The 24318-nt window shown below is 40.8% G+C and overlaps 3 protein-coding genes across 5 annotated transcripts in view; 1 reads left to right on the forward strand and 2 right to left on the reverse strand.

Moving 5' to 3' along the window:
• The first annotated feature begins 5118 nt into the window (after nucleotides 1-5118).
• On the forward strand, nucleotides 5119-8059 carry ppp1r14ba (protein phosphatase 1, regulatory (inhibitor) subunit 14Ba). Its single transcript, XM_014196463.3, has 4 exons — nucleotides 5119-5605; nucleotides 6970-7053; nucleotides 7259-7291; nucleotides 7514-8059. Exons 1-4 carry the CDS (start codon nucleotides 5411-5413, stop codon nucleotides 7598-7600), a joined length of 399 nt encoding a protein of 132 aa, XP_014051938.1. The 5' UTR covers nucleotides 5119-5410; the 3' UTR covers nucleotides 7601-8059.
• Nucleotides 8060-9405: 1346 nt separating this feature from the next.
• On the reverse strand, nucleotides 9406-13466 carry fkbp2 (FKBP prolyl isomerase 2). 3 transcript variants are annotated; one of them, XM_014196461.3, is made up of 6 exons: nucleotides 13309-13466; nucleotides 10988-11145; nucleotides 10703-10815; nucleotides 10445-10491; nucleotides 10200-10235; nucleotides 9406-10073 (listed from the first exon to the last, which is right to left on the reverse strand). In XM_014196461.3, the coding sequence occupies exons 2-6, from the start codon at nucleotides 11141-11143 to the stop codon at nucleotides 10012-10014; spliced, it is 414 nt and encodes a 137-aa protein (XP_014051936.1). In that variant the 5' UTR covers nucleotides 11144-11145; nucleotides 13309-13466; the 3' UTR covers nucleotides 9406-10011. The 3 variants fall into 3 exon arrangements, with proteins under 3 accessions (XP_014051936.1, XP_082830624.1, XP_082830623.1); XM_082974498.1 differs by lacking the exon at nucleotides 13309-13466 and adding an exon at nucleotides 11405-11428; XM_082974497.1 differs by lacking the exon at nucleotides 13309-13466 and having other exon boundaries at nucleotides 10988-11371.
• Nucleotides 13467-19027: 5561 nt separating this feature from the next.
• The window catches only part of LOC106603157 (pyruvate carboxylase, mitochondrial), a 95343-nt gene continuing 90052 nt past the window's right edge, over nucleotides 19028-24318 (reverse strand). Inside the window, exons 19-21 of the mRNA XM_014196466.3 lie at nucleotides 22155-22403; nucleotides 21869-22009; nucleotides 19028-21696 (exon numbers count right to left, since the gene is read on the reverse strand). Of these exons, the coding sequence (XP_014051941.1) occupies nucleotides 21445-21696; nucleotides 21869-22009; nucleotides 22155-22403 (642 nt within the window). The 3' untranslated portion in view covers nucleotides 19028-21444. The remainder of the gene's footprint in view (nucleotides 21697-21868; nucleotides 22010-22154; nucleotides 22404-24318) is intronic.

Here is a 24318-nt window from a genome sequence, read left to right on the forward strand (position 1 = left end):
TGCTGATGATTCAACCATACATGCATCAGCAACCACAGCTAATGAAGTCACTGAACCCCTTAACAAAGAGTTGCACTTTGTTTTGGAATGGGTGGCCAGTAATAAACTGGTCCTGAACATCTCTAAAACTAAGAGCATTGTATTTGGTACAAATCATTCCTTAAGTTCTAGACCTCAGCTGAATCTGGCAATAAATGGTGTAGCTGTTGAACAAGTTGAGGAGACTAAATTACTTGGCGTTACCTTAGATTGTAAACTGTCATGGTCAAAGCATATGGACTCAATGGTTGTAAAGATGGGGAGAGGTCTAGCCGTAATAAAGAGATGCTCTGCTTTTTTGACACCACACTCCAAAAAGCAAGTCCTGCAGGCTTTAGTTTTGTCTAATCTTGATTATTGTCCAGTCGTGTGGTCCAGTGTTTCAAGGAAAGACCTAGTTAAACTGCAGCTGGCCCAGAACAGAGCGGTACGTCTTTCTCTTCATTGTAATCAGAGGGCTGATATAAACACTATGCATGCCAGTCTCTCTTGGCTAAGAGTTGAGGAGAGACTGACTGCAATCACTTATTTTTATAAGAAACATGAATCTGTTGAAAATCCCAAATTGTTTGCATAGTCAATTTACACACAGCTCTGACACACACACTTATCCCACCAGACAGGCCACCAGGGGTCTTTTCACAGTCCCCAAATCCAGTACAAATTCAAGAAAGCGTACCGTTTTATATAGAGCCCTTATTGCATGGAACTTACTACCATCTCATATTGCTGAAATAAACAGCAAACCTGGTTTCAAATAACAGATAAAGCAACACCTCACAGCATAACGCCTCTCCCCTATGTGACCGAGATAGTTTGTGTGTATGCATTGATATGTAGGCTACGTGTGCCTTTAAAAAAAATGTATGTAGCTCTGTCCTTGAGCTGTTCTTGTCTATTAATGTTCTGTATTATGTCATTCTATATTATGTTTCATGTTGTGTGTGGATCCCAGGAAGAGTAGCTGCTGCTTCTGCAACAGCTAATGGGGATCCTAATAAAATACCCAACAAATGAACAGAAGCTAACAGCGGGAGCTAAATATGATGAAAACATTATGATACGGTGACCTGAGCTAAGCTCTGTTATTGCCAGCTGTATTTTCACCTGCACCGCAGTGACAACCACATCCACTGTAAATTCACTGTCATCCATCACAGTTGCCACGGCAGCAATTCATGAGCAACTCAAGGGTCAGCGGATCACTTGCACATAGTGGTTATTGGAAATTGATTCCATTCTGTACAACTACGCTTGTCATGTTCCATATATCTAAACTGTAGGTGTTAGCCATCTGACACACGAAGGGCACACGTTTTGTTCAGTGTCACGAATTAAAACAATTTCATATAATTACTTATGTAATTGGAAAATGAATATTGCAGTGGGGACATGGGTCTGTTTTGTTTAGTAAAAATAGCATGTACCCGCTACATATACAGTAATATCAAAATCAAGAGTAGAGTAATATACAGTAATACAGTAATATCAAAATCAGGAATAGAGTAATATGCAGTAATATCAAAATCAAGAGTACAGTAATATACAGTAATATCAAAATCAAGAGTACAGTAATATACTGTAATATCAAAATCAAGAGTAGAGTAATACACTGTAATATCAAAATCAAGAGTAGAGTAATATACAGTAATACAGTAATATCAAAATCAAGAGTACAGTAATATACACTAATACAGTAATATCAAAATCAAGAATAGAGTAATATGCAGTAATATCAAAATCAAGAGTACAGTAATATACAGTAATTCAGTAATATCAAAATCAAGAGTACAGTAATATACTGTAATATCGAAATCAAGAGTACAGTAATATCTAAATCAAGAGTACAGTAATATACAGTAATACAGTAATATCAAAATCAAGAGTACAGTAATATACTGTAATATCAAAATCAAGAGTAGAGTAATATACAGTAATACAGTAATATCAAAATCAAGAGTACAGTAATATACAGTAATACAGTAATATCAAAATCAAGAGTACAGTAATATACTGTAATATCAAAATCAATAGTAGAGTAATATACAGTAATACAGTAATATCAAAATCAAGAGTACAGTAATATACACTAATACAGTAATATCAAAATCAAGAATAGAGTAATATGCAGTAATATCAAAATCAAGAGTACAGTAATATACAGTAATACAGTAATATCAAAATCAAGAGTACAGTAATATACTGTAATATCGAAATCAAGAGTACAGTAATATACAGTAATATCTAAATCAAGAGTACAGTAATATACAGTAATATCTGTCTGTTCCTCATCAACACAGATTATTCTTTCTCAAAAGTAGATGCAGAGTTTTTGAATGATCTTCAGAACCATGACAAATACATTATAATTTCCATATGAGCAAAAGTGTGATTTATTCTCTCTAACATCCCACAGAGAGAACATGGCAGAGTTTCAGAGGGTATAGATATAAATATATTAGAATTTATCAGAACTAACTTGGTTGTTTTGTGCAATGAGTCACATGGTGAATCTTGTTAGTCATCATCATAGTGCCACCTCCAAGAGCGAGGATGAATCAGACACAGAGAAAACCAACCCAAATACATGGCTAAAGTAATCCCACTTGGTTAACCATGATACACAGCTATACTATGTTTCACCACTTGAGCCAATGTTTTCCATTTCAGTAATCATTTGAATATTGGTGAGTTGGTTGCCATAGAGCACACATCATTCAGCTAAGATGAGAATCAATGTCTAGTTCTCCCAAACGTCTGGTGCCTAAAACAAGTATAAACGCCCTGCTAGAGTTCCCACATACTTTATGATCATCATACATTATATATACAAGAGTATGTGGACACCCCTTTAAATTTGTGGATGTGGCTATTTCAACCACACCCGTTGTTGACAGGTGTATTAAAATTGTGCCCAAAGCCATGCAATTGCCATAGACAAACATTGGCAGTAGAATGGCCTTACTGAAGAACTCAGTGACTTTCAACGTGGCACCGTCATTGGACTCTGGAGCAGTGGAAACACATTCTCTGGAGTGATGAATCATGCTTCACCATCTGGCAGTCCGACGGACTAATCTGGGTTCGGCGGATGCCAGGAGAACTCTACCTGCACCAATACACAGTGCCAACTGTAAAGTTTGGTGGAGGAGGAATAATGGTCTGGGGCTGTTTTTCATCATTTGGGCTAGGCCCCTTAGTTCCAGTGAAGGGAAATCTTAACGCTATAGCATACAATGACATTCTAGACGATTCTGTGCTTCCAACTTTGTGGCAACAGTTTGGGGAAGGCCCTTTCCTGTTTCAGCATGACAATACCCCCGAGCAACAAAGCGAGCTCCATACAGAAATGGTTTGTCAAGATCGGTTTGGAAAAACTTGACTGGCCTGCTTAGAGCCCTGAAATCAACCCCATCAAACACTTTTGGGATGAATTGTAACGCCAACTGCGAGGCCAACCTCACTAATGCTCTTGTGGCTGATTGGAAGCATGTCCCCGCAGCAAGATTGCAACATCTAGTGGAAAGCCTTTCCCATAAGAGTGGAGGCTGTTATAGCAGCAAAGGGGGGACCAGCTCCATATTAATGCCCATGATTTTGGAATGAGATGTTTGATGAGCAGGTGTCCACATATTTAGGTCATGTAGTGTCGCAGTAGCAGCCCTTGAACAGTAAGGCACCACAGCTCCTTACGCTTGTCAGATTGTTGGGAACGAAATGTATATTCTGCTTAGAGAGTAAATGTTTGTCTGGCTTTTTGGGACTTGAGAGAAAAGAGAAAAGCTAAAAGCCTTTCTGTCCTGGTAGATGTACTCTCAATCCCCTTCCACCCACTTAAGGAAGAGTTAATAGAGTCAAAGAAGTTCATTTTAAATTTTTACACTTTGCTACATTTTGCTGATTAACTTTTAAACAACTGAGCCACTCCTGTGAACACCTCATGTATTTTGTATAGGCTTTTCGTAGGACAGTGCAATCTTCACTTTACAAAGATTATTCACATAAAATGGGTAGGGAGGAGGAAGCTGTGCCCTAGAGGATGTTTTCCCAAACTGCACTGGGTGCACGTGGAGGGTGGGGGGGACCCAGCCCTAGAGAACCATGCAGCTCTGGGATCACTGATACAAAAGGCCACTGAGCCAATGACACGCTGCATTAAGAGGAGGGATGAAGGGATGAGGCACACTCAAACTCTGAACCCCCCCAGACTGCAATAAACAGACGGAATTTACAGGTTTTGCTCAGGCACATTCTCAGCTAGGATACTGTCTGTAGGCTCCACTGTCAAGCATGAGCCTGGCTGGAGAGAAGAGATGAAATCTTAAGGCTCAACACAGCAGGTGTGCCTTGGCCAAACTGTATCTCAGTAACCTTTCGACCATGTTTTATTGATATGGCATGATGATAGAGGACATGGCTCGGGACCATATTTCCAAAGAAGTGTTTAAATCTTATCCAACACTACACAGCTGACCAAAGCCAATGCAGATAAGGTTTTGCTTCCCAGGAAGATAGGATTAATGGTTGCAGTCTGCCCTCTGGTGGTAAATCTGCTTTTTCCACGGTTAGCATTCTCACTTATAATGTATTGCCTTCTTTATAAATTTGACACTGGAAATGTGTTAATTATCCTGTATTTTGTTTTTATATGCAAGTATCAAGGTATATCCAATGCATTACATTTGGATTTGCCGGCTATAGCCCTTTAAACTCCACCCAGTCTGAATGTTGCAATTATTATGTCTTAATTTCGGGAGGGAATTACAAAACACTGTTCAGTTACAGGCCTATATGTCATTCATATTGCGTGGACTATCCATAAAAAGGTGGGGTAAAGGTGCAGTCAATGACATTTGGTACTTGGGATAGTCCAAAATAGAAATATGGGGTATGGGAGTCTGCAACAATGAATTATATAACAGTTATTAACATGTGTTTTATCTATACGAATTTTGTAGGATACATTGTACAATGAAATGCACAAAGTATTTAACTTGGTATGTAACGGCGTGTTAGAATGTACCAAGTGACAAGGCCTAATACCGTATTTGGACGGTGCAACTACCTTGCCTACACGGGTATAGGACTGTACATCTGAACGAGGGAGAATGCTCTGTATCCTCAAAATGCTTACTTATTTTTCACCAGCCTGTAATCTTTTGTCATCGCTAATTGCAAATTAGTGTGAAGCATTTGCGTGAATATTCTAGCTTACGTTATTTTAATGAGTAGTTCAGTAATTGGTGAAATACAATGCAAATTCGGTCAGAGAGAACAATAGCGTCACCCGGTATTTAAACTGCTGATAAGAAAGACCAAATAACCCCATCTAAAATCGAACCAGTCTTATCTAGACGGACATAGGAGGACTATGGCAACATTAACAAGCCAGGACTCAACCGCTCAAGCGCGGGTTTATTTCCAAACGCCTCCCGGTACCGAGGACACAGAAGTCGTCCAGAAGCAAGGGCGGGTAACCGTGAAATACGATAGAAAAGAGCTGAGGAAGCGACTCAATTTGGAGGAGTGGATAATTGAGCAGTTAACGGATTTATATGACTGTGAGGTAAGCAATGACACATTCTATGATTCATTGTGTACCACAGACTATTCCCCATGACAGATTTTTTGTTGTTGTACAATATTCAATGATCTCTACTTTGATTGGAGTTTATGCATGCTATAGAATTGCAGTAATATTAAAACCTAGGGCAATACAATAATTCAATAATATAACAAATATGAATAGGAATTACAGACAACATGTAGGGTGTGGCCACATCATTGAAATACTGTACTAAACAATTGAAGAAATTCGGTATCTGCCCAATTAGTGATGGACAGAATGTGCTGTTCCAATAAAAGGTGTGCATCATTCATTGATAAGTAGGCCTTGGCACAGAGCAATATGGCCAACGCACCTGCAAAGCAACTACTGTACAGCCTCTGCTCTGTAGGATTATGATATATGACCACTTTAATGTTACATAATGGTAATAGCTGGTTGTCTCTAACAAAGGAAATATACATGACTATGGATAGATTTCCCACCCACCCTCTGCTGCTCCATGGAAATGCAGGAGGCACATTCAACCTCAGCCAGTATGACGTAATCGGTTTCATTTAAAGACCCCTGTAAACAACAGGTTTTTTTGGGCAACACCCCTCAGACCACTGGAGAGATATAGGCATCTTGACATGGTTAACACGTGAACTATTCACATAAAAGGGTCGCAGTAGCACCTATGCATCAGATAAGTTAGTGGGAACAAAGTGGTCAACATTATAGACTGAGTAGTAACATGGAGCACCTGCACATGACACATTATTGCTCTTGTAATGAAATTGACCATTACCTATGTCAAATGGTCCTCAAAGAGACCATCTGGGCAAGTAAAGAGCTAATTGGACTAATCATGACCCTGGCAGGAGCAGAAGGTGGCATATGGTGGGAGATATTGTAATTTATCAGCCTTTGATTTAGGCAACAGACTCTGGGCCTCAGGCTTGTGCCAGAGTATGACCTCGTGAATAGGCTCCTGGGCTGTAGACTATAGTTAGTTAAACATCAATACAATGAACTGGAAACCAGATTGTATTTCTATAGTGATGGCTTCTACTGTCATGTTCAATTGAGTAGACAGCAAGGCAGTGGTCAGGAAGTCACTGCATTGTTATCAGTACATACCACATAGGGGGGGTTCAGCCCATCCTGTTGTGTTAAGCAGAGGGGGGAAGCCAGGGACATTGGGGACCTGTGGAGGATGTTCAGGGGGTGAGACTGTGGTGCAGAAATATTTAGTTTGATCCTAAGCCTGTCTGATCTATTCACCACTGTTTTTTCCTCCTGTCCCCTCCCTCTCTGTTGTTTTCTCAATTTTCTCTGCTTTTCTGTCTATCACCATCACTCTCTCCCTTTGCCTCTTGCAGGAGGAGGAGATTCCAGAGTTGGAGATTGACGTGGATGAGCTGTTGGATATGCCCACTGATGGAGACCGGGCCTCCAGGGTCAAGGTGACCATTAAACCTTAATCATTGTTGACTACACATCTCTTATTGTCCTTTTGTATTGAGGGATTGAATCCTAACTTCAGGCTGATCGCAATTCTCCCATTGATATCGTTACATGATTTACGCAGAAGTTACCCATGTGGATCTGAAGTTAGGATCTGGCCTTGAATGAGGTTCATTTCCTCTTTCACTTCCTATTGTTTTGCAGGTTTTGCTGGTTGACTGTTACAAACCTACAGATGTAAGTTCGAAATTCTATCAGATTATTCTCTGCTACTGTTAAGCTTTTATTTAAGCCCAGCATTGGGTCAACTGATCCACTGAAACAAAGCAATAACTGTCTGAAACCAACTTCCCATACGTTGTTTTGACCAAGTTTCTAGAAAAACATTGTAATACAGTAACATGCATAATAACAATTGTTCAGTGTCTCACAAAATGTTCCATTGTTCATTTACTTCAGGCCTTTGTCACGGCTCTCCTGGAGAAGGTTAAAGGTCTGCAGAAACTCAGCACTCCGCCCAAAAAGAATGAAAAATCTCCCCCTTAGCCTCAGAATGACTCCAACCTATTACAACTCAGTTCTACACAGGGACACCCAGCTAGAATCCCTCAGCACCTAGAATCCCTCGGAGTCGGCAGGATTGATAGAGGGAAGAGGATCGACCAATCACTTACTGTCTCTTTCTTTGTTTAAACAACTTCTTGTTGATATATAATCATGTTATACATAAACAGTAGTAAGTGATGAGTGTTACAACATAATAATAAAGTATAGCATTGATAAACTGATTTGTTGACACGGAGGAAGAACATGCTAACGTTTAACTTGAGCTATACAAGTCAGAAGCGGAGCATGACAAGTACACAAACCTAATGATAGCTTATAGTGAATCATAACAAGAGGCAACATTACACAGTCTAACAAATCTAACTTGTTGATTGGTCAACTTACATTACTGTATGTATAATGACAGCTTGAAATAGTGAACTGTCACTGGTTGATATTAGCGCGAGCCATGTCATTTTTACGATGCCATTTTAACTATGAGATTTATAGATCAAGCAAAGTGTTACCGAGAATGGTTTATGTGGGATACGGTAGTTAAGTCTGTGTAATGATGTCAAGCCGAGCACTCATCTGTCAAATCATTTTTTTGAGAGGTAGCATGAAGGGCTTTTTAACATTTTACACTGGACTAATTGGAGTGATCATTATACTTTGTGTTATACGTTTGACATGAGCAAGTGTGGACAGTACTCAAATATAAACACCAGCATGCCACACATTAGTTCCTGTAATGACATCAGTAGCCTACGGGTTTTCATGGCGCAAATACTGTTATTTCATTTAGAGAGTAGTGCATGACTGACTCTATAAAACACAGGAAAACATTGGAAAATAATGGTTAGGCTCCATTGAAATTCATTACATGAACTATCACAACAGTAAATGCTTTTGAGTCCTACCATAACATATGGTTCAACTGTTTCCCCCTCCATATCCACCAGCCTGGTGCCTGAGACTGGGGGGGGGGGGGGGGGTCTGTTTCTCTCAGACCTGATCTGAGAGTGTAGAAAGGCCTTTGCTTTGCATAGCTTTTAAATTTGTATCTCAAACCAAATATACCTATATCATTAACCACTGCAAAAGGGATTGGAAAGGCCTTAGAAGACAAAAGTGATGATTGTATTGACTATTGTGGCTGAAGCGATGTCTTTCGAGATGTATGACAGTTGGCCCTGGAGCGTAGCCATGTACAACATTCTGGTTTCCATTGTATACGAGAAGGTTCCATGATAGGTCAATCAACCTTGTATACCATATGACTATCATAACCATCTGTATACCTGACAAACATCATTCCTTATTCTTTTGGGACCCATTGTGATGTTATTTTGGGCAGACTTTTAACTACCATATTCAGTGTACCACCTTGAAGACTGAATCAAACCATTGAGTATATCTGCTGGAGGTAGGGACTGTATTATCTGTGGTGTGTGTGTTCAAGATGTGATTGCAAGACTGTAGTCATGTAATGTAGCAATACTTACTGGTGCTGTTGGCCAATTTGTTACATTTTTATTAAAATTCAATGTTTTACCTACTCAGACTTTTGTGTGCACTTCAGATATTACTGTAAGGGGGGGGGGCGGCAGGTAGCCGAGCGGTTAAGAGCGTTGGGCCAGTAACCGAAAGGTCGTTGTTTTGAATCCGTGAGCCGACTAAGTGAAAAATCTGTCGACGTAAAAGGCACTTAACCCTAATTGCTCCTGTAAGTCGCTCTGGATAAGAGAGTCTGCTAAATGTAAAGGTACTGTAGCTAAATATCTTCTGGGGAAAAAAAGTCACACTTTAAAAATCCAAATCTTTAATCTTTTACTGAAACAAGACCATTGGTCAAGTCTTGTATACCAGTGTAGTGAAATTGGAAATCTGTTACAAATAATCCTTTCAATAGAGCCCAAAAACCTACTGAATAGTGCCCCATCGCTTATCTTGTGCGACCATATAGCATGTGTGTTGTCTGTTGTCTCAGCATGATACGTACCCTGTAAGTTACACTTATCAGGCTGGTAAATTACTCCAAAATGAGAATGATGATACAATTTAAGTCAAAGAGCAAGAGCTGGTCATGGCATAACGTTCAGGAAAACGTAACACAGGAATGAGGTAAGGGGCAACTTTGAATGCTGAACTAAAAATGATGACATTTTTAAGGCATTGGGAGTTCAAATTCACCAGGGAGTACCACAGTTACATATGATCTTAGTTATAGTTCAATAGTATGTATATTATGCAGGGTCTTCAATGGCTTATAGCACTATACAGTCCTCAGTACAATGACTAATGGTAAAGAGAAACGGTCAACCTGTGCGTTGGTCTAGGAGTTATGGTAGAGCACACTGACTTAAAACCAGCACTAACAGGCCGCTTATTTTGCTTGAAGTTAATGTTCACTATAAATCAGACCTCCTCTCGATGCTGAGCAGCTCAACTTCAAAAATGAGAGTGGCACCACCTGTTGGAGAAACGGGGTAGTTACGAACACAGAGAGTAGAAAGCGCTTCACAATAAAGACATGGTTACCTCAGAGAGTGACTTGTAGAGAAAGCCAGTGGGAGATGTAGAGAAATATCTGAAATACCTGGGATCTTAGGAGGCGCTCCTCTGTCTCCATATCCTACAAAAGGAGTAATATAAATGGAGAGGTCAGAACAGAGGCTGGCAAAATGGACCCCAAGGCTTATAAGACTTTTTTATCTTGCATGATAACTGATTGGGTTTACATAATCTACGTGGATAATGCATGCTAGATGTAGTCATCAGTAGAACATAGGAAAGATATAAGTGACCATTGGAACAGTGTGAAGTATCAGTGTGCAACCTCACCAAGCTCCGAGGGGATGACCAGTTTCCTCTTCTCTCCCTCACACATTCTAATGAGAGAAAGTGGGATTGGTGGATTAAGAACTTCACATGCAAGAGTCAAAGGTCAATTTGTTTTTACACCTTATATCCAAAAGCACATCATTCTATAGTGTTTACACTGTCTGCAAATGTAATACCTTCACAAGTCATCCAGTCACATGCATGAGCACACAAGTCCATAGGGGCAAAGATTTATTTTTTATAAAAACAGGCACCAACCCGAGCAGGCCCTGGTCCCAGCCTTTGATGACTTGTCCGGTTCCCAGAGTAAAGGTGAAGGGCTGGTTCCTTGGAATGCTGCTGTCAAACTCTGTTCCATCCTCCAGCTTTCCCTGCAGACAAACACACAGTTATTGACTAAACACACTGTCATTTGTTCAAATGTGTACATTTCTGGATCTCCATTATATTGGGATGACATTCATTGAATGAGCATTAGATGGAAATAGATATATTGCTTTCCATTCAATGTCCAAAAGGTGAAGCATCCTCCTTATTACTCACAGTGTAGTGCATGTTCAGCACATCCCCTTTACGGGACTTGATGGGGCAGTTGTCTACTCTTTTCTTGATGCCAATTTGGAGCTTCTTTTTGTCGCCACCACGAACTGCCGGGGCCAAGGACAACAGAGTGACCACAAACAGCAGACACAGCCTCATATCTGGGGAACACGTGAAAGACTTAATGAGCGACAAAGTATGCACACATCTCATAGGTCGCGTTCTAGCTTTAGCTTGGTACCTAGCTAGCACCAATACAACCAGCATGAAAACAATGACCAGTAAAACATGCAGTCATTTTCATTATTCTTAGCAATGATTTAGGAATCCTTGTAAGTATTAACTAGGTAGCCACTTGTTGTTCGCCTATTGAAACTGAACTTCAGTTCATGAAAATAAATAGCTAGCAAGCTACTTAACCCTGTCGCTCAAAGCTAACGTTATTAGCAGCCAGCTAGGTTCATCTGGCTAGTGAGGCTCTACCGGACCGGATTATGTGTTGTGACGCTAGCCACAATATGGATTAGGCACAAGAGTGGAATTTGCGGTTTGCCTTCAAAATAAAAGTACCTCTTTGAAAGTGATGCAGAAGGTTACAATTGGTGGAATCATGCCATATTTAGACTAGATAATGTTAAACAAGGTTGGAATGTGAAGCAATGAAATGGGGTATCAGTCTACTTGGTGACAGCCAGAGAACACAACTGTGAAGAGTTTACGCAAATCTTAGCGTTGTAGCTCTTATCACGTGACTGTGTGAAATCCCCTCCCCAGTCAGCCTGTTGTGTGTACTGACATTCATATTGCACTGTACAGCTTTAGCTGAGTATTGGGGATCAATAAAATGGGGTATCAGTCTACTCAATAGCCAAGATATTTTTTTCCCAACGTCCTCCTCAGAGTTATCAGACTCCAAAACATCCATGCAGTATTGTTTTTCCTCTGGAATAGTGTTCAATACACATAGGTTGACAATAAATGTGGCTCAATTCACGGTTGTTTCAGAGTCCCGCAACGTTCTCTGGGTGTCACTGAGTAGACTGATACCACATGTCATTGATCCCCAATCCATAGGTAAGGCTGTACAGTGAAATAAGTATGCCCCCAATGCAATTCTAAAGTATAATATATCCAGTGTGATTTCAACATATTTTTGTCAAATTAACAAATTGTCTTTTGTTGATTTTATATAACATTCCAACCTCGTTTAGCATGATCTATTCAATTATGGCTTAATTCTACTATTTGTATTCATTTGCATCACTGTCAATGACATTTTACTTTTATTTTGAAGGCTACCCGCAAAGTCCACTAGTGTGTTTAAGGTACCAAGCTAAAACTTGTCGCTATTTTAGATGGGTCTGACCACCATTAAACAAATAAGAACGGTCTTATAAATTAGAGTTATTTTAGAGCATGACACCTAGCTATATAGTTAGCTAGCTACGGATACAGATTATGTAGTTTTTCTATGTTTTGGGGGAAGAACATTGTTTGCATCCATGAGCTAGCTAGCTTTTTTTGTAATGACCAGCATTGTAGATGCGCGAGACAACTTCACCAGCATCGTAGCATACCTATCGATGAATCGTTGTGACATATGAAATACGAGTGATAGTGTAATCAATGTGTAATAACTATGTAAAAAATGTATGAACAGGTAAAATTATTATGTGACATGCAGTCATATTCTGGTGCTACACGTCACATAGTGTGATTTGACACGACACATAGTGTGATTTGACATGTATATTTTTTTGACACGCAATGACCCAAACGGCGTTCCATAGTCACGTTCCCTGCTCAGACGTTGTATGCGTAGACCAATGGGTGCCTAACACCCAATCGACAGTGTCATGGACTGACAGATTTCTATAATATGTGGTTCGTTGATACATACATATCCATGCGTTGTAAGATCTGGCAGGTGTTTCTAGACCTCCAACGTTACGAGAAGAAGATCACGTCATGATTTGACTGTTTTTTTCTCTCGATACACCGTTGTCTTGAAAGTAACATAGGATTGTTACACTTCATCATCAATGGGCACATGCTTATAGCAATAATAAAATGGAAGCTTTTTGATAGGCCTATAGCTCCAACAAGTTGGGCAAGTTGTGTTACTTGTCATTATCAAAACACAGAAAATGTTTAATACAGCTAACGATGGCCCACAATTGTGCCGAGCTAACGTTATCGGTTGTGGCAATTGCTTTAGTTACCCTAATACATGTATTTAGCCATGCGTTTCGCTCATAAATATTCGTAACCAATTTCAGATCAAAAAGCTAGTTACGTATCAGTAATGTCTCCAAGAAGCTTACCAGCGTTTTAACTGAATTACACACAGAAGATAGTCGGTGTGCTTCAAAATTTTCGGAAGAGGAAATGGAACGATTCAATGGAATGTCGCGATATGTCTAAGCATTGACTTTCTCTCCTGCTATTGGTTCGTTCTCATAGAGCCTGCTAGCAGAGAAAATAGTCGATTTTGAACGTTCCCCCAGGTGGTGCCAAAGTGGCGTTAAAGTTGGAATGGAAAGCAGACTGCTACGTATATTGTATCTACAGTGTATTAATAAAAACAGGAACCCAAACTTTGGAATTATCATTTCACACACACACTTCTCTCACACACGCACACGCAAACACAAACACAGGCTATGTAGCTATGCAGGAATGTTTATGATCTAAAGCAGCATATTGATTGAAAGTCCTCCTGCACACTTTTCCCCTTAGAGATGAGCCCTCAGTTACACTGTAATTACTGTATTCGTTTCCAATAAGGTTTTCCATTAGGGTTCGTATGACTCAGACGTGTGTGAGAGAACGAGAGACTGAAGAGAGCGAGAGATGAAAGGGACAGAGAGGTGAAGAAACCATTATAAAAGGTTGTCGTTGCCATGCATACCAAAGATATACAGCCTGCCTCATTCTCTCTTTCTACATTCTGACTCCATTTCTCCTCTTGTTACCAATGTACTGTCTTTGCATTGGTCTCCCCCTCTCGCTTCTCAATGATTTCTTATGTCTATGATTACTTATTAGTAAATAAAGACATTAGGCTTCCTAAATGAACACTGAAAAAGAACTGACTGATTAAACATATTTGATATACTGTATATGCATGTCCACACTGCCATTCTTAATGTGCAGCAGATTGCTTTCATTAAGAAAAGACAGTTTGTGGATAGCCTCACCGATACTTTAAATAAAATGAGCCCTCTCCACCACCAAAACAAATACAGTCCTCCTCAAGCCTAAGATATAATCAGAAAATCCATGTTTGACTGTTGGGCTATTAGCATTATTCATATTGTTGTGTATGTGGCCTCCTTTTTTGCATGAGAGCAGAGAACTGACATGAGAGATGAGCATTTAATAGACTTGGCTTCAGGCTTCCCCCGTGGGAATCCATTAAGTAACGTCTTAATTTTGAAATCAGAGGGATGAAAGGGGTAATATCCAGGAAACAGACTTACCTCTGTTGTAAACCCAGACTTATTGAACTATGTTTAATGCTGTCACAGAGTATTGTACGGCACAGTGGCAAGACAAATCCCATCAAAACAGGTCAAGCAATATGACAGCTGCAAGTATCCCACAGACCACGGATTACAGTGCACTTGTAAAGTATTCAGACCCCTTGACTTAGCATCCCGGAGTCGCCTCTTCACTGTTGATGTTGAGACTGGTGTTTTGCGGGGACTATTTAATGAAGCTGCCAGTTGAGGACTTGTGAGGCGTCTGTTTTTCAAACTAGACACTCTAATGTACTTGTCCTCTTGCTCAGTTGTGCACCGGGGCCTCCCACTCCTCTTTCTATTCTGGTTAGAGCCAGTTTGCGCTGTTCTGTGAAGGGAGTAGTACACAAAGTTGTACGAGATCTTCAGTTTCTTGGCAATTTCTTGCATGGAATAGCCTTAATTTCTCAACACAAGAATAGACTGACGAGTTTCAGAAGAAAGTACTTTGTTTCTGTTCCAGATACTCAACTAGTCTAAAGAAGGCCAGTTTTATTGCTTCTTTAATCAGCACAACAGTTTTCAGCTGTGCTAACATAATTGCAAAAGGGTTTTCTAATGATCAATTAGCCTTTTAAAATTATAAACTTGGATTAGCTAACACAACATGCCACTGGAACACAGGAGTGATGGTTGCTGATAATGGGCCTCTGTACGCCTATGTAGATGTTCCATTAAAGAAATCTGCCGTTTCCAGCTACAATAGTCATTTACAACATTAACAATGTCTACACTGTATTTCTGATAAATTTTATGTTATTTTAATGGACAAAATATTTTTGCATTTCTTTCAAAAACAAGGACATTTATAAGTGACCCCAAACTTTTGAACGGTAGTATATATATATATGTATCCATTGATTCTTGAAGAATATAATTTATAAATACCTCATGAGCTTAGTCCAACTGTCACAATCCATGAGAACCCAAAATATAAGCTTGTTTTTCTCCAATGTTTGTAAACATTATAAATGTAAACAAACACTGTATAGCCTCATAACATGGTCAAAACAATACTTTTGATATCGTGGATGGTCGGTCCTTGCATCCATAGCTCTGTCTATTAATCTGAGAGTGGTTACATTTCTCCAGGCCCATCCCTCAGCTTTTTACCAAAACAGAGGCAGGGCACCCGTTTGTTATTGTTTGATCTGTGGAGTACCCTTTAAACAGCTGCATATTATCAAGATATCAAAGTGTCACCAACAAAAAGGTAAACAATAGGCCAATAGCAAATGCAGCATATGGCATTCATTACTCACATGTAAATAGCTCAAAGCATGCATTCCATGAGCACAGGACATCTACAGCATGTCGGTGTCACAGGAAGGCCAAGAAGATCGAGGACCTCAGTCCCCCGAGCCAAGGCCTGTGCACCCTGCTACCATTTAGCAGGCAGAGATGGTAAAAGTGCATCAAAGCTGGGACCGAGAGACTGAAAAACAGCTTCTATCTCCAGGTCATCAGACTGTTAAACAGTCATCACTAGCCGGCCTCCGCCTGGTACCCTGCCTTGCACCATAGTCACCGTCACAAGCCAGCTTCCATCCGGTACTCTACCCTGCACTTTAAAGACTGCTACTCTATGTACATTGAACACTTTATATGTACATACTGTATTCTCAACATAGCTCATCCTATATAACTACTGCTGTACATATATTTGTCCTACTTGTATATTGTACATACTGTCTATAAACACCACGTATTTATAGTGAACAAAAATATAAACGCAACATGTAAAGTGTTGGTCCCATGTTTCATCAACTGAAATAAAAGTTCCCAGAAATGTTCCATCCACACAAAAATCAAATTTTTCTCAAATCTTGTGAACAAATTTGTTTACATGCCTGTTAGTGAGCATTTCTCCTTTGCCAAGATAATCCATCCACCTGACAGGTATGGCATATCAAGAAGCTGATTAAACAGCATAATCATTACACAGGTGCACCTTATGCTGGGGACAATACAAGCCCACTGTAAAATGTGCAGTTGTCACAACACAATACCATAGATGTCTCAAGTTTTGAGGGAGCGTGCAATTGGCATGCTGACAGCAGGAATGTGATCCAGAGCTATTAACAGAGAATTTAATGTTAATTTCTCTAACATAAGCCCCCCAACATAATTGTAGAGAATTTGGCAGTATGTCCAACCGGCCTCACAACCGCAGACCACGTGTAACCACACCAGCCCAAGCCCTCCACATCCATCTTTTTCACCTGCGGGATGGTCTGACACCAGCCACCCAGACAGCTGATGAAACTGAGGAGTCATTCTGATTGGCTGGACCTGGCTCCCCAGTGGGTGGGCCTGGGAGGGAATATGCCCACCCACTTGGGAGCCAAGCCCTGCCCAGTCATGTGAAATCCATAGATTAGGGCCTAATTAATACATTCAATTTGACTGATTTCCTTATATGAACTGTAACTTAGTAAAATCATTGAAATTGTTGCATGTTGGACCGCAAAGTGAAGGAAATGTAGTGGCTATTTTGAAGAATCTAAAATATATTGATTTGTTTAACACTTTTTTGGTTACTACATGATTACGTGTGTTACTTCATAGCTTTTCTACAATGTAGAAAATAGTAAAAATAAAAACCCTTGAATGAGTAGGTGTGTCCAAATGTTTGACTTATGCGTGTATATATATATATGTGTATATTTTTTGGGGGAAAATGTGTGTATTAGTATTGTATTGTTAGACATTTACAGCACTGTTGAAGCTAGAAAAACATGCATTTCGCTGCACCTGCTATAACATCTGCTAATTTGTGTACACGACTAATAAACTTTGTTTTGATGAACACTTCTAACACTCCCACTTCTGGACAAATCTCAGCACCAAGGTACCATTTTACTTCTCTAATGAAACCTGGGCTTCATTTCATTAACAACAACAGACTAAACACTTTGAGGTGGTATAAGGCTAATGAATTGATTTATAAAAAAAAGAAAAATACTGATACCAGTTAAGTACTTGAACTCATTCTGTGGGAAGACAACCCTTCACTGTGTCCTTCCCCGCCAGTGTCCTGTCACACTGGTAGTGTACACTAGCCCACGGTTAACCCCCTTGTCACAGCAAGCTCACACGCTACTAATCAGCACAAACTAAGGAGATAATGACCAAACAAAACAGAGGAGAGAGGACCATCTATATCATAGTAGCTTTGTTACTAGGACAGAGAGCCTGAGCCGCACCTGTATAAACGAATTCTGTCGCTGAAATGTTCTGCAAAAGTGGCTGCTGCACTGTTTACTTGTGGGAGGACGGCAGAGTGAGCCAAGCTAACAGAGAGGAGCCAGGGGGAGAAGAAGCAGACTGAAAGATGAGATGTCAGATACATTAGGACTGAATGGGAGGAAGGTGGTGGTGGTGGTGGGGGGGTGGGGGGGGGGGGCACTGAATCAAACATCTATGACAGACTGCAACAAAGGCATATTTCTAATATCGAAGAAGCACCAACTCTCATGATGAGGTATAATTATCTCTGGGGTTAACTCCCTCTTCAAAAATATAACATTTTAAACACAGCCATTTATCATGCACTTTGCAACCAATCTACATCTAAGTGAGCATTAAGGACTCCGTGTCTCTTCTGTCTAGTCATTCAGCCTCCTACATCGCCTCAGCTCCCTCAGTCCCTCCACATCAAACCATCACATGGTCATGTTCAGCACCCACAGGTACCCTGTTGCAGACGGAGCCATCAATCAACGCCTGCAAACGACACCACCACTTCTCCAAAGGAGCATATGGCAGCTCTCAGGCCCATCGTCCATCACTGCAGTAATATCATATAATAATAGTACGCTACTCAGTTTTGAAACTGTGAGGCTGTGTAAACGCGTGGATTTCAGGCTTTAGAAAAGATTAAGTGTAACCGGGTGTAACTATTGACTCAATGTCAACATTAGGAACATTGCGGCATGCTAAGAAACGGACAAACACACGAGTTGTCCTCATTTCCACCAATTTGGATCCATTAAGGGATTACTCTATTAGCAATCAATCGATGTGCTCCATCTGAGGTGGCAGGTAGCCTAGTGGTTAGAGCGTTGGGCCAGTAACCCGAAAAGTTGCTAGATCGAATCCCTGAGCTGACAAGGTAAAAATCTGTCATTCTGCCTCTGAACAAGGCAGTTAACCCACTGTTCCTAGGCTGTCATTGTAAATAAGAATTTGTTATTAACTGACTTGCCTTGTTAAAATAAAACATTTGGGCTGTTCCTGCACATTTCCATTAGTGGGGGCATTATCAACTATTAATCACCTGCTCTTTTCACCCCAATAATTGAATCTGTAAATGAATTATACCTGTCGACTCACAAATTGTCACAAGTATTAAATTGTTTACATAGGTGATTATTTGTCTGCCATGTTGATTATTTCACGCCACTCTTCTTTAGAAGAATAGAGTTACTTGAACTGAGCTTCACTGTAGGTTTCAGATGCACCATTACACACAAGCTCGATTATCAAAACATTAAAATGACAAAGAGCGAGGCAACTGTGTTATGTATGCCCTTTTAATTTCTTTCAAAGTTGTCACATTGAAAAGAACATGGTTACACGGAATTAGTATTCGCATATCTTAAAACTGATGTTATCAAAACAGACAAAAATGCCATGGAAGGATGAGATAACAAATGCCACATAAATCCACATCCCCAGAAAGGGACTCGAATACAAATGACATTGCTATTCTATAAGCTTACAAATACAGGTAACTGCCAAAATAATGAAAACGCTTGAGTAACTGATGGATACAAAGTATATTAAAAGCAGGTGCTTCCACAGAGGTGCGGTTCTTGAGTTAATTAAGCAATTTACATCCCATCATGCTTAGGGTCATGTATAAAAATGCAAGGCAGGTCATTATTTCGGGCTACCATGGCTATGCCACCTTAGGGTGAATCCACTGGTCACTGAATGGTTTGATGAGCATGAAAACGATGTAAACCATATGCTATAGCCGTCTCAGGTCACCAGATCTCAACCCAATTGAACACTTATGTGAGATTCTGCAGCAGCGCCTGAGACAGCGTTTTCCACCACCATCAACAAAACACCAAATGATGGAATTTTCCCCATGGAAGAATGGTGTCGCATTCTTCCAAAAGAGGCACATTAAAGCTGTTCTGGCTCATGGTGGCCCAACATCCTATTAAGACACTATGTTAGTGTGTCCTTTATTTTGTCAGTTACCTGTACATCTACAGATAAAGCTCACTAATATTTGTTTTTCTTATATATAGGCTCCTATTTGCCTTAGAAAATATTTAATGCACAGTACTCATGTCGCTCGTAAGTTACCAGGATAAATTGTTGTATTAGTAGACTTAAGTCTTATGTTTCACATACAGGCGTTATAAGAGTCTAAGAAACATTGGATTAATGGTTTGATACAACTCCGGTTTTATTAAATAATTCTAAGACAAGAAAATGTGAGTCATTTTGTTGTTGTTTTTACTCATGACAAAGCAGTTTTTTGACGTGTCAAAAAATCTTAAAATCAATAACATTTCACATTTCCCCTTGCACTGCAAATACTGCATGACATAAGCAATGCTCATGATCATCAACACACTCACCACAGATGTAAACGGTCACACTAAGTGATTACCATGACAGTTGTGACAGAATGAGAATCTGTAAACGTTTAACATCCGTCAAGAGCACTCAGGCATTGCCCAGCATGTACTGTAAGGTCATGCCATATGCAGCAGTAACATTAAAATACAGCCTACCATTTATTTACTCTCCACACAAAAATAAAAACTACCAAAAAAATTGGACCCAATAATTTTGTCATAGGTTATTCAGGTTTACAATTGGGGGAGGGCGGACGGATGGACGGAAACAAAACAAACCCCTTAGTAATCTACTATCACAGATGGAGCACATTAAACTACCCCCTACAATCTGTAAATCTAACCAGAGTCCAGTCTGTCCCAATGAGTACCAGAACTAAATATGTCCAATTCAGTATGATTCATTTCTATGTTTAGAATTCACAGCGAGTTGCCAAAAACTCAATATCAAGAATATTTGCATTCATTTACAAAGCAAAGCAGTCGGTCAAAAAAAAGAATGTTCTTCTAGGTTCCATATCTAAAAGGAACAGTTTTGGTCAACTGAGTCACTTATGCTTCAATAAGACCTTTGAATATAAGGACATTTACTGTAAAAGCTTGTTTCATTTTAAAACGGGTTGGGAAAAATGTGTGAAAGTAACGCAATGATGAGTGAACACATGTATTGAGAGTAGATGCTTAAAACATCTTTACTCAGTCAATGTAGTGAGATGGAGGCTGGAAGGAACAGAACACTTATTATGCTTGAACATCTATATTATTACATTTACTTTCATTTTTAGATTTCAACATATCAAATGATCAAAATCAAGGCGGTGATGCACGTACGGGGATTGCCCAAAGTGTTCTGTGGAATTTAAAACATGATAAGCCAAGATTTTACATTACATGAAATACCTGAATGTCAACTGCTTGTCAATTGCTTTCTAATTATTAATGAAATCCTTTTTTCATTGGCCTGGCCTCAGTGACTTCACTCTTCGGGAACGCGTTCCAGAATGACGTACATAGACGAACAGTCATATGTTAATACGAAATGTAACAGATTAGTCACCATTAATGGTTAATGATTGTACTTTTCAGTTGCTAAAGTGACAGTGGATTACCGCATATATCACACAAGTGCAAACATCATAGGAAGCTCTCCAACAAGAAAACAAACAGACTAAATGTTAATTGATTACAATCATACTATATATATTTTCCAGAATTTCAAAAATATATCTGTCTTTTCTACAGTTGGACTTGTACTTTAGCATGTGTGACTTGAAGCGCAAAGGTTGTGCTAAGGTTGTGCTATGGTTAATGGTTCCTGCTGGTGGCCTTTCCTGTCCTACTCGGTGATCTCCAGGATGAGGTCGTCTCCCTCCAGGCTGCTGTCGGCGTTGACGTAAATCTTGACCACGGTGCCGGAGAGGGGAGAGTTGACCACTGTCTCCATCTTCATGGCGCTGAGCACACACAGAGGCTGGCCCTTCTCCACCGTCTGGCCCTGCTTCACCTTCACCTCCACCACCTTCCCGGGCATGGGCGCCCCCACCTGGCCACGCACGTCCTTCAGCGCCTTGGGGTGGAAGTGCATCTCCTGGGTGGGTGGGAGAGTACACTTGGTGAGTTTGCAGGAGCACCACGTGTCTATTGAGATAAGTATTGGTGTGGATATGATATGCAACTATTTTGCGGGAATAGCTTGAACTTGTTACGCATCTTAAGAATTGAATGGAACATTGTGTTGAGAGCTAATGTGTGTACTGCACCTTCATGGCCACTGTATCCTTGACCAGGACAGATCTGAGAGCTCCATTCAGCTCAAAGAACACCTCCCTCTGGCCAGCCTTGTTGAGATCTCCCAGGGCGAGGGCTTTGATGTGGAGGGTCTTCCCTCGCTCCAACTCCACCTGACAGACACAGGGACAAACAGAAAGTGTGATCAGAGGAAAACAGAACAGTGGCAAATATATTGCAATCAGTAAGTTCATTTCAAATGAATCACACTTCACATCCACTTGAAGAATATGAATGAAAACAAATTGTGAGACTGACCTCGAACTCCTCAGCAATCTTGGGTCCATCGAGGAACAGGCGTGTGTTGAGGCAGTCCACGGGGCCAAACTGATGGGTAAACTCCTTGAATTCCTGGAACACCTTGGGGTACATGGCTGCTGACATCACCTCCTCAGGAGTAATGTCATCTCCGTGTGTCTCTCGCAACTGTTTCTCTAGGGCCTCGAAGTCCATGGCGGGCAGAGAGGCACCAGGGCGGCCCTCCACCCGTGGCATATTCTTCAGCACCTGGGGGCAGAGGTTAGAAGTCAGCCACTAACAGGCCAAAGGGAGCTAGAATGACAGGATGTCAGAGTTATTATAATTATGAGAAACAGTTTAGACCGGTTTAGCTTTTTCAGATCAAAGCAAGCCCATGAAAATATAACACAGGCTACAAGCAGTGTTTGAACATTACAAGCAAACATGAGTGGATATAATGGCGCCGGAGGGGAGGACTGACGTTTCACGGGCTCCTAACCAACTGTGTTATTTTGTTTGTTTTTTCGCATTGTTTGTAACTCATTTTGTACATAATGTTGCTGCTACAGTCTCTTATAACCAAAAAGAGCTTCTGGACATCAGAACAGACATCCTCACCTCAAACTGGATGAAGATGTTTTCTTTAATGAGTCTGACGCCAAGGATATAGAATACTGCTTTGTCAAGACAAGGCCCAAATCCCAGTCATCAGCGTGGAGGAAAAGGGGGAGGAGGGCGGGGTGCCTTGTAAGAATTCGCAGACGCGTAGGTAAACCACCACTTCCCTGCGTATTATTAGCCAACGTGCAATCATTGAAAAACAAACTGGACAATCTACGATTAAGACGCTCCTACCAACGGGACATTAAAAACGAATATCTTATGTTTCACAGAGATGTGGCTGAACGACGACACGGATAACAGAGCTGGCTGGCTTCTCCGTGCATCGGCAGGACAGAGCAGCTACGTCTGACGAGGGGCGAGGTGTGTGTCTATTTGTCAATAACTCCTGGTGCGCCATGTCTAATATTAAAGAAGTCTCAATGTATTGCTCGCCTGAGGTAGAATACCTCATGATAAGCTGTATACCACACTATCTACCAAGAGAGGTCTCATCTATATTATTCGAAGCCGTCTATTTGCCACCACAAACCGATGCTGGCACCAAGACCGCACTCAACGAGCTCAATAAGGCCGTAAGCAAACAAGAAAATGCTCATCCAGAAGCAGCGCTCCTAGTGGTCGTGGACTTTTATGCAGGGAAACTTAAATCTGTTTTACCTCATTTCTACCAGCATGTCACATGTGCAACCAGAGGAAAATAAACTCGAGACAATCTTTACTCCACACAGAGGCGTACAAAGCTCTCCCTCACCCTCCATTTGGCAAATCGGACCATAATTCTATCCTCCTGATTCCTGCTTACAAGCAAAAACTAAAGCAGGAAGTACCAGTGACTCGCTCAACACAGAAGTGGTCAGATGACGCGGATGCTACAGGACTGTTTTGCTAGCACATATGGAATATGTTCCGGGATTCATCCAATGGGATTCATCCACCAGCAGTCACCGGCTTACTCAAAAAGTGCACGGACGACGTCGTACCCACAGTGACCATACGTACATATCCCAACCAGAAGCCATGAATTACAGGCAACCGCTATAGGCTAGAGCTGCCGCTTTCAAGGAGCGGGACACTAAATCAGGACGCTTAGCGTAATTACTTATATGTCCTCAGATGAACCATCAAACAGGTAAAGCATAAAAACTGGACGAAGATTAAATCCTACTACACCAGCTCTGACGCACGCCCGATGTGGCAGAGCTTGAAAAATATTACAGACTACAAAGGGAAACCCAGATGTGAGCTGCCCAGTTACGCGAGTCTACCAGACGAGCTAAATTACTTTTACGCTCGCTGAGAGGCAAGCAACACTGAAGCATGCATGAGAGCACCAGCTGTTCCAGACGACTGTGTGGTCACGCTCTCCGTAGCCAATGTGAGCAAGACCTTTAAACAGGTCAACATTCACAAAGCCGTGGGCCCAGACGGATTACCAGGATGTGTACTCAAAGCATCCACGGACCAACAGTTGTGTCTTCACTGACATTTTCAACCTCTCCCTGACCGAGTCTGTAATACCTACATGTTTCAAACAGACCACCATAGTCCCTGTGCCCAA

This window comes from Salmo salar, chromosome 04 (genome assembly GCF_965601325.2).
Source record: "Salmo salar chromosome 04, fSalSal1, whole genome shotgun sequence".
In the NCBI taxonomy this organism is placed as follows: domain Eukaryota; kingdom Metazoa; phylum Chordata; class Actinopteri; order Salmoniformes; family Salmonidae; genus Salmo; species Salmo salar.

Excerpts from the sequence above, each read along its gene's own strand:
- ppp1r14ba (XM_014196463.3), top strand. The coding sequence starts at position 5,411 with ATGGCAACATTAACAAGCCAGGACTCAACCGCTCAAGCGCGGGTTTAT. Across the intron at positions 5,606-6,969 it reads CGGATTTATATGACTGTGAG|GAGGAGGAGATTCCAGAGTT; the intron begins GTAAGCAATGAC and ends TGCCTCTTGCAG. Across the intron at positions 7,054-7,258 it reads ACCGGGCCTCCAGGGTCAAG|GTTTTGCTGGTTGACTGTTA; the intron begins GTGACCATTAAA and ends ATTGTTTTGCAG.
- fkbp2 (XM_082974497.1), bottom strand. The coding sequence starts at position 11,251 with ATGCTGGTTGTATTGGTGCTAGCTAGGTACCAAGCTAAAGCTAGAACG. Across the intron at positions 10,816-10,987 it reads TGCTGAACATGCACTACACT|GGAAAGCTGGAGGATGGAAC; the intron begins GTGAGTAATAAG and ends GTTTGTCTGCAG. Across the intron at positions 10,236-10,444 it reads GGTCATCCCCTCGGAGCTTG|GATATGGAGACAGAGGAGCG; the intron begins GTGAGGTTGCAC and ends CTCCTTTTGTAG.